This window comes from Anomaloglossus baeobatrachus, chromosome 5, assembly GCF_048569485.1.
Source record: "Anomaloglossus baeobatrachus isolate aAnoBae1 chromosome 5, aAnoBae1.hap1, whole genome shotgun sequence".
NCBI classification, from domain to species: domain Eukaryota; kingdom Metazoa; phylum Chordata; class Amphibia; order Anura; family Aromobatidae; genus Anomaloglossus; species Anomaloglossus baeobatrachus.
Window position 1 is genome coordinate 488,228,366 of NC_134357.1, and position 13,117 is coordinate 488,241,482.

At 49.9% G+C, this 13,117-nt stretch overlaps 1 protein-coding gene across 1 annotated transcript in view; it reads left to right on the forward strand.

Moving 5' to 3' along the window:
- The window catches only part of NPLOC4 (NPL4 homolog, ubiquitin recognition factor), a 131,192-nt gene that overhangs the window by 55,619 nt on the left and 62,456 nt on the right, over positions 1-13,117 (forward strand). The window contains exons 10-13 of the mRNA XM_075350695.1: positions 11,054-11,125; positions 11,702-11,828; positions 11,935-12,095; positions 12,274-12,345. Of these exons, the coding sequence (XP_075206810.1) occupies positions 11,054-11,125; positions 11,702-11,828; positions 11,935-12,095; positions 12,274-12,345 (432 nt within the window). The remainder of the gene's footprint in view (positions 1-11,053; positions 11,126-11,701; positions 11,829-11,934; positions 12,096-12,273; positions 12,346-13,117) is intronic.

The window sequence follows — 13,117 nt, forward strand, 5'->3', positions numbered from 1 at the left end:
TAGTTCAGGATTGGTCGCAGTTTCGACTGCCTTATGTATTCCCTCCTCTGGCGATGCTGCCCAGAGTGCTGCGCAAAATCAGGTCCGACTGTCGTCGCGCCATTCTCGTCGCTCCAGATTGGCCGAGGTGGTCGTGGTACCCGGATCTGTGGCATCTCACGGTGGGTCAACCGTGGGCGCTCCCAGACCGCCCAGACTTGCTGTCACAAGGGCCGTTTTTCCATCTGAATTCTGCGGCCCTCAACCTGACTGTGTGGCCATTGAGTCCTGGCTCCTAGCGTCCTCAGGGTTATCTCAAGATGTCATTGCCACCATGAGACAGGCCAGGAAACCAACGTCTGCCAAGATCTATCACAGGTCTTGGAGGATCTTCTTATCCTGGTGCTCTGATAATGGTTTTACTCCCTGGCCTTTTGCCTTACCCACTTTCCTTTCATTCCTTCAATCCGGAATGGACAAGGGTTTGTCTCTCGGCTCTCTCAAGGGACAAGTATCGGCGCTATCCGTATTTTCTTCAGCGCTCTATTGGGAGACCCAGACGATTGGGGTATAGCTACTGCCCTCCGGAGGCCACACAAAGCACTACACTAAAAAGTGCAAGGCCCCTCCCCTTCTGGCTATACCCCCCCGTGGTATCACGGGTTCTCCAGTTTTCAAGCTTTGTGCGAAGGAGGTCAGACATCCACGCATAGCTCCACAGATTTTAGTCAGCAGTAGCTGCTGACTATTTCGGATGGAAGAAAAGAGGGCCCATATAGGGCCCCCAGCATGCTCCCTTCTCACCCGTGGATGGTGTTGTAAGGTTGAGGTACCTATTGCTGGTACAGGGGCTGGAGCCCCACATGCTGTTTTCCTTCCACATCCCCTTGTAGGGCTCTGTGGAAGTGGGATCCTGCCGGCCTCTAAGCTCTGACGCCGGGCTCCATCCACAGACCCAGTTGAACCTGATGGATATGGAGCAGGAGTACAATCAGGGACATGGCCCTGCATCATACAGGTACTCTGTGTCCCCGGCAGGCACAGACACACTCCGGGCTGGCTGGGTGTTGTAGTGCGCCGGGGACCGTAACCTTGGAGTTAGTGTTCCTACAGTTTACTAGGGGACTTTGTGTTGTGGGAACGCAGCGCCGACCCCCACTGGACCGGCGGCGCTGCTGTGACTTGTAGTGCGTCGGGGACACGCCGACCGCGCTTTTACGACGGCGGCGTTTATAAATCCAGTCCCCGGCTTTTGCGGCCTAGCTCCGCTTCGTTCCCGCCCCCACCCTGTCAATCAGGGTAGGGGAGAGACGCTGTTTCGCAGCAGCGACGAGGGCTGGAGCCTGATTTACATGCTCCAGCCCTCTCACTAGGCACAGAGGGAAGCAGGCTTCCCGCTCTTAGTCAGGAACGCCCAGGGCCCGCCCCCCCTCCTCTCCCAGGACGCCGGCAGCCATTACATGCAGTCTGGCTGGAGGAAGGACGCAAGGCTCTGGGAGACCTGGACTAGGGGGCTTTTGGCGACCACACACCCGCTCTTAAGCGGGCGGTAAGCGGCATTTCAGCTGGCCCCTCTAGTGCCTCAGTGTGTATTGGTGTACTGTGTCACCAGATATATATATTTATTTATTTCTTGCACTGTGAGGTCGCTTCCTGGCTGGATACCCAGATCGCTCTGAGGAAGCAGCAACATGTCATCCACAAAACGCAAGGCTGCCAAGGCTAGGGCTGTGTACACTGCGTGTGCTGCATGTGGGGCTGCTCTACCAGCAGGTTCCAAAGACCCCCATTGTGTGCAATGCTCAGATCCGGTGCTGCTTCGCCAGCCGGAGTCCGGAGGGGTAGTGACCCAGGCTGAGACGCTTGTCAGTCCTGCCCCGGTGTCAGGGACAGACTTTGCAGTTTTTGCTGATGGAATGTCTGTGACTATGGCAAAAATCCTTGAAACTTTGCAATCCATGACTGGGGCTCAGTCTATGGACACGGCGAGGTCTCTGTCCTCTAATCCCCCTCAGTTGGAATTAATCCAGACTGCAAGGGGGTCCCCGGCTTCCCAGGCTGAGTATTATGACTCAGATGATAGCCCCAGCCACCCTAAGCGAGCTCGCTGGGAAAGACCCTCAACGTCATCACACTGCTCAGGGTCTCAGCGCAATCAGTCGCCCTGTGATGCGTCTGAAGAGAGTGATCAGGAGTCTTATCCTGGAACCCCTCTCAATCTGGATACCCCGGATGGGGACGCCATGGTAAACGAGCTTATCTCAGCCATCAATAGACTGTTGGATATTTCTCCCCCAGCTCCTTCTGCAGAGGAGGCAGCTGCAGAGCAGGAGAAGTTTCGTTTCCTCTATCCCAAGCGTAAATTGAGTGCTTTCTTGGATCACTCTGACTTCAGAGAGTCAATCCAGAAACACGACGCTCATCCAGAAAGGCGTTTCTCTAAACGTTCTAAGGATACACGTTTTCCTTTCCCCCCTGATGTGGTCAAGCGCTGGACCCAGTGTCCAAAAGTAGACCCCCCGATTTCCAAACTTGCAGCTAGATCCATAGTTGCAGTGGAGGATGGCGCTTCACTTAAGGATGCCAATGACAGACAGATGGACCTTTGGTTAAAATCTGTCTATGAAGCCATCGGCGCGTCGTTTGCTCCAGCATTCGCAGCCGTATGGGCACTCCAAGCCATTTCAGCTGGGTTAGCAAAAGTGGATGCTATCATACATCCAGCGGTGCCGCAAGTGGCGTCCCTTACCTCGCAGATGTCTGCGTTTGCGTCTTACGCTATCAATGCGGTCCTAGAATCTACCAGCCGCACCTCAATGGCGTCCGCCAATTCGGTAGTTTTGCGCAGAGCCTTGTGGTTAAAGGACTGGAAAGCAGATGCTGGTTCCAAAAAATGTTTAACCAGCTTGCCTTTATCTAGAGATAGACTGTTTGGCGAGCCATTGGCTGACATCATTAAACAGTCCAAGGGTAAAGACTCTTCCTTACCCCAGCCCAGATCAAGCAAACCTCAGCAGAAAAAATGGCAGCAGAGGTTTCAGTCCTTTCGAGGTTCGGGCAAGACACAATTCTCCTCGTCCAAAGGGACTCAGAGGACGCAAAGAGTCTCAGATTCCTGGCGGGCTCACGCACGCCCCAAGAAAGCAAATGGAGGAACCGCTTCCAAAGCGGCTACCTCATGACTTCCAGCCCCCCCCCTCCGCATCTCCGGTCGGGGGCAGGCTCTCCCGCTTTTCCGACATTTGGATGTCACAGGTCAAAGACCGGTGGGTGACAAACATTTTGTCTCGCGGGTACAGAATCGAGTTCAGTTCTCGTCCTCCAGCTCGGTTCTTCAGAACCTCCCCACATCCAGACCGAGCAGATGCCCTGCTGCAGGCGGTGGACTCCCTAAGAGCGGAAGGAGTAGTGGTTCCTGTACCGCCTCAGGAACAAGGACGAGGGTTTTACTCCAATCTCTTTGTGGTTCCAAAAAAGGACGGCTCGTTCCGTCCTGTTCTGGATCTAAAGCTGCTCAACAAACATGTGCACGCCAGACGGTTCCGGATGGAAACCCTCCGCTCTGTCGTTGCCTCAATGTCTCAAGGAGACTTCCTTGCCTCAATAGACATCAAAGATGCTTATCTCCACGTGCCAATTGCTACAGAACATCAACGTTTTCTACGTTTTGTGATAGGAAACGACCATCTTCAGTTCGTAGCTCTGCCATTCGGTCTGGCGACAGCCCCCCGGGTCTTCACCAAGGTCATGGCGGCGGTGGTAGCAGTGTTGCACTCTCAGGGACACTCGGTGATCCCTTACCTAGACGATCTACTTGTCAAGGCACCCTCTCAAGAGGCATGCCAACTCAGTCTACATGCTACGCTGGAGACTCTACAGACGTTCGGATGGATCATCAACTTTCCAAAGTCGAATCTGTCACCGTCACAGTCGCTAACGTATCTTGGCATGGAGTTTCATACTCGAGCAGCGAGAGTGAAGCTTCCGCTGAACAAGCAGCGGTCCCTACAGACAGGGGTGCAATCCCTCCTTCAAGGCCAGTCGCACCCCTTACGGCGCCTCATGCACTTCCTCGGGAAGATGGTGGCAGCCATGGAAGCAGTTCCCTTTGCGCAGTTTCATCTGCGCCCACTTCAATGGGACATTCTCCGCCAATGGGACGGGAAGTCAACGTCCCTGGACAGGAAAGTCTCTCTTTCCCAGACGGCCAAGGACTCTCTACAATGGTGGCTCCTTCCCACCTCATTGTCTCAGGGAAGATCCTTCCTGCCCCCATCCTGGGCAGTGGTCACGACAGATGCGAGTCTGTCAGGGTGGGGAGCAGTGTTTCTCCACCACAGGGCCCAGGGGACGTGGACTCCGCAGGAGTCCACCCTTCAGATCAATGTTCTGGAAATCAGGGCAGTGTATCTTGCCCTACTGGCCTTCCAACAGTGGCTGGAAGGAAAGCAGATCCGAATCCAGTCGGACAACTCCACAGCGGTGGCATACATCAACCACCAAGGAGGGACGCGCAGTCGGCAAGCATTCCAAGAAGTCCGGCGCATTCTAATGTGGGTGGAGGACACAGCATCCACCATATCCGCGGTTCACATCCCAGGCGTAGAAAATTGGGAAGCAGACTTCCTCAGTCGCCAGGGCATGGACGCAGGGGAGTGGTCCCTTCACCCGGACGTGTTTCAGGAAATCTGTCGCCGATGGGGAGTGCCGGACGTCGACCTAATGGCGTCCCGGCACAACAACAAGGTCCCGGCATTCATGGCGAGGTCGCGCGATCAAAGAGCTCTGGCGGCAGACGCATTAGTTCAAGATTGGTCGCAGTTCCGGCTCCCATACGTCTTCCCACCTCTGGCACTCTTGCCCAGAGTGTTACGCAAGATCAGATCCGATTGCAGCCGCGTCATACTCGTCGCCCCAGACTGGCCGAGGAGATCGTGGTATCCGGATCTGTGGCATCTCACGGTCGGTCGACCGTGGTCACTGCCAGACCGACCAGACTTACTGTCCCAAGGGCCGTTTTTCCATCAGAATTCTGCGGCCCTGAACCTGACTGTGTGGCCATTGAGTCCTGGATCCTAGCGTCTGCAGGATTATCCCAAGGAGTTGTAGCCACAATGAGACAGGCTAGAAAATCGACTTCTGCTAAGATCTACCACAGAACGTGGAAGATTTTCTTATCCTGGTGTTCCGCTCAGGGAGTGTCTCCCTGGCCATTTGCATTGCCCACTTTTCTTTCTTTCCTGCAATCGGGGTTAGAAAAGGGCTTGTCGCTCAGCTCCCTTAAAGGGCAAGTATCGGCACTATCCGTGTTTTTTCAGAAGCGTCTAGCACGTCTTCCAAAGGTGCGCACGTTCCTGCAGGGGGTCTGTCATATTGTGCCCCCGTACAAGCGGCCGTTAGATCCATGGGATCTGAACAGGGTACTAGTTGCTCTCCAGAAGCCGCCTTTCGAGCCTCTGAAGGAAGTTTCCTTTTCTCGCCTGTCACAGAAAGTGGCGTTTCTTGTTGCGATCACATCGCTTCGGCGAGTGTCGGAGCTGGCAGCTCTGTCATCCAAGGCTCCCTTCCTGGTGTTCCACCAGGACAAGGTAGTGCTGCGCCCCATTCCGGAGTTTCTCCCTAAGGTCGTCTCCTCGTTTCATCTTAATCAGGATATATCCTTGCCTTCCTTTTGTCCTCATCCGGTTCACCGGTATGAAAAGGACTTACGTTTGCTGGATCTGGTGAGAGCACTCAGAATCTACATTTCCCGCACGGCGCCCATGCGCCGTTCCGATGCACTTTTTGTCCTTGTCGCTGGTCCGCGCAAGGGGTTGCAGGCTTCTAAAGCCACCCTGGCTCGATGGATCAAAGAACCAATTCTAGAGGCCTACCGTTCTGCGGGGCTTCCGGTTCCTTCAGGGCTAAAAGCCCACTCAACCAGAGCCGTGGGTGCGTCCTGGGCATTACGACACCAGGCTTCGGCTCAACAGGTGTGCCAGGCAGCTACCTGGTCGAGTCTGCACACTTTCACCAAACATTATCAGGTGCATACCTATGCTTCGGCGGATGCCAGCTTAGGTAGAAGAGTCCTGCAGGCGGCAGTGACATCCCCGTAGGGGAGGGCTGTTTTGCAGCTCTAACATGAGGTATCTCTTTACCCACCCAGGGACAGCTTTTGGACGTCCCAATCGTCTGGGTCTCCCAATAGAGCGCTGAAGAAGAAGGGAATTTTGTTACTTACCGTAAATTCCTTTTCTTCTAGCTCTTATTGGGAGACCCAGCACCCGCCCTGTTGTCCTTCGGGATTTTTTTGTTGTTTGCGGGTACACATGTTGTTCATGTTGAACGGTTTTTCAGTTCTCCGACGTTATTCGGAGTTAATTTGTTTAAACCAGTTATTGGCTTCCTCCTTCTTGCTTTGGCACTAAAACTGGAGAACCCGTGATACCACGGGGGGGTATAGCCAGAAGGGGAGGGGCCTTGCACTTTTTAGTGTAGTGCTTTGTGTGGCCTCCGGAGGGCAGTAGCTATACCCCAATCGTCTGGGTCTCCCAATAAGAGCTAGAAGAAAAGGAATTTACGGTAAGTAACAAAATTCCCTTCTTTTCAAAAGCGTCTAGCCAGGCTTCCGGAGGTCCGCACGTTCCTGCAGGGAGTTTGCCACATAGTCCCACCTTACAAGCGTCCGCTGGAACCCTGGGATCTTAACAGGGTGCTAACGGCTCTTCAGAAACCACCTTTCGAGCCGCTGCGGGATGTCTCTTTATCACGTCTTTCGCAGAAGGTGGCATTTCTAGTGGCAGTTACATCACTCCAAAGAGTGTCAGAGCTTGCAGCGTTGTCATGCAAAGCCCCCTTCCTGGTTTTTCACCAGGATAAGGTGGTTCTGCGTCCTGTTCCGGAATTTCTCCCTAAGGTAGTATCCCCTTTTCATCTCAATCAGGATATCTCCTTACCTTCATTTTGCCCTAATCCAGTTCACCAATGTGAAAAGGATTTGCATTCATTAGATCTGGTGAGAGCACTCCGGTTCTACGTGTCTTGCACGGCGCCCCTGCGCCGTTCAGATGCGCTCTTTGTCCTTGTCGCTGGCCAGCGTAAGGGTTCGCAGGCTTCCAAGTCAACCTTGGCTCGGTGGATCAAGGAACCGATTCTTGAAGCCTACCGTTCTTCCGGGCTTCCGCTTCCTTTGGGGCTGAAAGCCCATTCTACCAGAGCCGTGGGTGCGTCCTGGGCATTGCGGCACCGGGCTACGGCTCAGCAGGTGTGTCAGGCAGCTACCTGGTCTAGTCTGCACACTTTCACGAAACACTATCAGGTGCATACCTATGCTTCGGCAGATGCCAGTCTAGGTAGGCGAGTCCTTCAGGCGGCGGTTGCCCACCTGTAAGAGGGGGCCGTTTCGGCTCTTTTTATTGAGGTATTCTTTTACCCACCCAGGGACTGCTTTTGGACGTCCCAATTGTCTGGGTCTCCCAATGGAGCGACAAAGAAGAAGGGAATTTTGTTTACTTACCGTAAATTTCTTTTCTTCTAGCTCCTATTGGGAGACCCAGCACCCGCCCCTGTTCCCTTCGGGCTGTTGTTCTTTTGTGTACACATGTTGTTCATGTTGACTTGTTCTTTTGCTTCATGGTTTTCAGTTCTCCGAACATCCTTCGGATTGAATTTACCTTAGACCAATTTATAAGTTTCCTCCTTCCTGCTTTTGCACCAAAACTGAGGAGCCCGTGATGCACGGGAGGGTGTATAGGCAGAGGGGAGGGGTTACACTTTTTAAAGTGTAATACTTTGTGTGGCCTCCGGAGGCAGAAGCTATACACCCAATTGTCTGGGTCTCCCAATAGGAGCTAGAAGAAAAGGAATTTACGGTAAGTAAACAAAATTCCCTTCTTTCCCTTGTGTTTATTAATCTTCCATTTGTTTCTTAGATTCTTCACTTCCTTCCACAGTTTGTCTTCATGGCGGTGGGAGTACAAGGATAGGATCCCCCAGTAAGGTCCACTTGCCAGCGCCACCGGGAGTGAGAACTCACTCATTACTCTCCGGCCTCTGTCCTCCTAGCGGTTTGTTTCTAAATTTAGGCTCCGGCTTTTCCAAGGCCTTTTTCCCTCTGTCACGCCCCTTCTCTGCTCACCATCCGGTCAGCATTTTGACGGCTCCCCCTCACCTTTCTCTTCCTATGGGAGTGCCCCTTGTTGGCTTCTTCAGTGCAGGCCTTCAATGCGCCCTTCTTGGCCCCCATTTTCCCTGCCGTCATCGCAGCTCCTCTTGTTGCTCCACGATAAACCATTGATTTGCTTGCATGATACGGGAACAGTTTTCCAGGAGCGGGTAGGCTCTGTTCAGTCTGGTTTTTAATTCCTGTTAATCAGGCATAGCGCTCCTCAGCAGCCCTCCAGCCCCAAGCTATCACCTTATGCATTTGTATAGAGTGAGTCTCGCTCCCATTCTAACAATTATTCTTCACGCTTGCTCATCCAGCAAGAAGAAATTGCCCACCTGTAAGGTTTCGCCATTTTGATCTGACTGCTGCACTTCCTCATGCAGGCCTGAAAGCAGCCCCCCACCGCCCGGGATGAGAGTTGCACCCCCCTCCCCCTGAGTGGACTACTGCTTTATCACAATCAGTAGTGGACCTAGCCAAGATGTCCCAGTCCTTTGGTATCTGTCCTGGAATTCCTGCCTATCCAGCTGGCCGTCATTGGTGCTCTGAATGTTCCCCAGGACAAATTGCATGCACCTATTTACTTATCTCAGCATGACTGATCACATACAATGTCCAAGATGTGTGCACACTCCAGTTCCTAGTCTAGATCACCCTTGCCTGCCACATCTTCCAGCTTGGTCTCTGTATCTTGCTCCTTTCTCCCGACCCTCAGGTTTCCCCAGGGTCTGACCTAGATTCTCAGTCAAACTCTGATCTTGACCCAGACTAGACCTCCAAACTTCAGGACAAACTTCAGAAGAGCCTGGTAAGCAGAGCTACTCAATCTGCTCTCAGACATCCCCTGGAAACTTCCGGATCCCCGAGACCTACAGTACTCTCTCGGGGTCCCTGTTCCACCTGAATTCTCAGTTTCTCAATTTAACAACCTGGCTGTTGAAGCCGCAGTTTTAAGAGAAGCATGTCTTCCCAGGCCATTCAGACCATGATCAAGGCAAGAAAGCCTTTGTCCTCTCGCATTTATCATCGGACATGGAAAGCCTTCTTTAGTTGGTGTGAGGAGAGGCAGACAGTTCCCATGACTTTTTCTCTCCTTTCTCTCTTGGAATTTCTACAGTCGGGCCTGGAGTCCAGGTTGCTTCTCTGTATTCTCAAGGGTCATGTTTCTACATTCCCAATCCTGTTCCAGTTGAATTTGGTCTCTCGTCCGCAGGTTAAGACCTTCCTAAAGGGAGTGGCTGTCTTGGTTCCTCTATATTGTCACCCCGTGATCCTGTGGGACTTTAACTTAGTTTTAAGTGTCCTTCAGGGTCCTCCCTTCGAATCTATTCAAGATATCGCTTTTTCTTTTCTTTCCTTGAATGTTTTGTTCCTGGTTGCAATCACCCGTCAGGCATGTCTCCGAATTAGCGGCCCTTTCAGGCCGCTCTCCGTTTCTTGTCCTCCACCAGGGTAAGACAGTTCTACAACCTAGTCCCTTCCTTCCTCCCCAAAGTGGCTTCTCCTTTCCACCTCAACAAGGATTTGTCCTTCTTTTCTTGTCTCCGCCTCGATCACATCCTCTGGAACAGCTGGATCTTGTCAGGGCTTTTCGTCTGTATTTGTGATGAGCAAGCACTACCATGCTTGGGTTCTCGGTACCCGTAACTAGCAATTGATGCTTGGATGGGCATGACTCAAGTATCCAGGTAAGATGGAAGTCAGTGGGGAACTTGAGCATTTTCTCGGGAAATCTTCCATGAAAATGCTCGACTTCCCTATTGACTTCCATTACACTCAAGTACTCGAGTTTTGCCAATCCGAGCATCAACTGCTTGTTATGTGCACTGACCATTGCGTTGCTTGTTCATTTTAGTCTGAACCTCCCTAGAACAGCTTCCTTTAGGTTCTCTGATTCCTTATTTTTGAATCCTGAAGGTCATTGCAAGGGACTTCCTGCTTCCAGGTCCACTATTGTTGCTGGATCTGCTTTGCTATTCTGGAAGCATATCGAGTCAAGAATAGATCAACCCCACTCAATCCAAACATGTGATTGGGGCTTCCTGGTCCGTTCGCCGCCAGGCTTTTGCAACCTAGATCTGCAAGACCGCTGCCTGTTACCGCTTCATAGCTTTTCCAAATTCTACAGGCTGCATACCTATTCTTCAGCTGACACGAACCCATGCAGGAAGGTCTTTCAAGTGGCAGTTGTCTGTCACTCAACCTGATCTGGGCATGATCTTCTGTTCCCTTCCTTCGGAATTCTTTTGGACGTCCCATGGTTACCTGTATCCCCCAATGAAGCAATAGAGAAAAGAGGATTTTGGGTACTCGCCATAAGATCTCTTTCTTGGATCCTTTATTGGGGACACAGCACACTCCCTTGTTTGTGTCTTTCTTGGGACTGTTTAAAGTTGTTTTTATTGTTGTTTCTCCTGTTGCTTTTTCACTAACTGATTACCTATTTGCCAGTTGGTGGGTGTACCCTGCTTAGGAGCAGCTAACTTTTTTTGCCTACTGTCAGCCTCCTAGTGGCAGCATCATACACCCATGGTTATGTGTCCCACAATGGAGGCTTCAAGAAATAGATTTTACACGGAGTACCCAAAATCCTCTTTTTTTTACTTTGTAAAAATGGACAGCTCAGTTTGCATTAAAGCTTTTTGGCCTACTTTAGGTATGCAATAACAATGGTATGTATTCTTAATTATCAGTTCCCAGGGTAGTTACATTAGTAGGTAGTGACATATTACATGGATAACTGAAGTACACTGAGGCAGTTACTTGTTGTTAGCTCTTATTCTGGCTTTTAAAGGATCAATCAGCATGGATAGAGCCAAAGCAGACCTTTTTTAATTTCATTCATCTACATTTAAGGATTTTTACGACTTTCAAGTGGAGTGAGGATGTGTAAACTGAGAAGCTCACTATGTCATGTCTTTACAGGTTGGCTGGATATTCACAGACCTTGTTTCAGAAGATACTAGAAAAGGTACTGTCCGGTACAGTAGGAACAAGGTAAGCTTTCATCTGAACACTAGCGCTATAGGTGCACCATCACTTTTTCCTGTGCCCTGATATGTTACAAGATATCAGTAGTTGGGTTATTCTGCATCAAATATCTGTTTTGTGTATACCTGTTAGTTGATTTGCCATTTCTGGGATGTCTGCCATTTTGAGTCCTTCTTCCCCCTCTGGTATGGTTCTTTTTATGCAAACTACATTTCCTATGATACCTCAAGCCACTCAGACGGGTGGGAGTCTCCTCAAATTACTTATGGGCAGCTTCAGCCTGCCTCTTCTGCCTTCTGCTGGTGACAGGATTCTTGCTGTCAGCTATTTCAAGCCACATCTTCTAAAAAAAAGCACTAAATATTCTTTACATGGTGCTTAGGGATAATTATTTTATGGACTCTGTTGCAAGATCAATTTTCTGATATCTAACTTCCTGAAATTAGGGATAAAAATGTACAGATACTGAATGTTGTTTGTGTGTTATTAATATATGTGGAAAAAAAATAAATATTGGATTGGTTCTCGAAGAATTATTAGTTGTATGAGGTCCTTACTTGTCTATGTCCTCTTTCCCATCAGGATTCATATTTCCTAAGTGCAGAAGAATGCATCACAGCTGGCTTTTTCCAGAACCAGCATCCGAACCACTGCCGACTGTCTCCAGATGGACACTTTGGCTCTAAGTTTGTGACTGTAGTGGCTACGGGTAAGATCATCAGTGTACTGCTGGACTCTTCCATCCAGATGCCCTACCTTTTCCTTACAATTCCTATGATTGTGCCAATTTCATATCTCCTTTTCTCTTTTCCTAGGGGGACCAGATAACCAAGTGCACTTTGAGGGATACCAGGTGTCCAATCAGTGTATGGCGCTAGTACGGGACGAGTGTCTTTTGCCCTGTAGAGATGTTCCAGAACTGGGCTATGCCAAAGAGTCAAGCAGCGAGCAATATGTCCCTGATGTCTTCTATAAGGTCAGTGTCATGATGCTGGCGTTTATGAAAGTAGGAAGGGTGAGATTCCTAATAGGCTTGAGGAATTCTCTGTGCAGGAAAAGTGCAACATTACATGGTGCATAGTCGACATCAATAGATAGATATGTATATATTGACTTCTGCCCTTGCAATTTACTTCAGTGTTTTTTCTTCACAGGATATTGACAAGTTTGGTAATGAAATTACACAATTGGCACGGCCGCTACCTGTCGAGTATTTAATCATTGACGTGAGTATTCTCCATCAGTAAGTGTATCGAAACAAACGAGAATATCTGCTGCTTGTCCCCATAATTTTGTTGACTGTCCTGAGCCAGAATAACCCTAAATTGGTTCATGGCTTACGCAACCAATGACAAGGCTAAGCAGTCTCGTGCCCTCTACCTTTGCATGACCACCAAGTTCAGTAATTGACCATAGGGGTCATGAGCTCATGCCATTGCAGTCTGTTAAAAAAATATACTCTTAAATATATTTTTCTTCAAATACGTAAAGGCGCATGAATGAAAAGACCTCAAAAATGTAAAAAATAAATGTATTTTATCTATTTAAAAATGGTTGCCAGGGTTCAGTTACAGAAAGGAAAAAATAATATACTTTGATAGCTTACGCAAAAATAAGAGTTCATTTAGTCCATACTGATCAATGGGAAGTCTTTACCCATCTTTCTTTGGGTCCTGAGTGGCAAGGCAGGGGGTGTCTTCTCTTAGCGTGTCTTCATCTTTGCAGCCTCGAGTCTTCTCACAGCAGGCAATGTGGGGAGCGACCAGTAGCCCCCTCCATCGTGCATTATATACCAGCTGTTCAGACCATATAGGGCATTCTAGTGTAACACAGTTGAATATAGTTCCATATTACGTAACCTTCTGGAAACTTCGGAAAGCTTCGGGAAGGATTCAAATATATCCCTCCATGCTCAGCACTCAAGTATATTCAATATGGGCATATTTATCCCTTATAAACTTTATTAATAACCTATGCCCTCCAACATAAACAGAACTA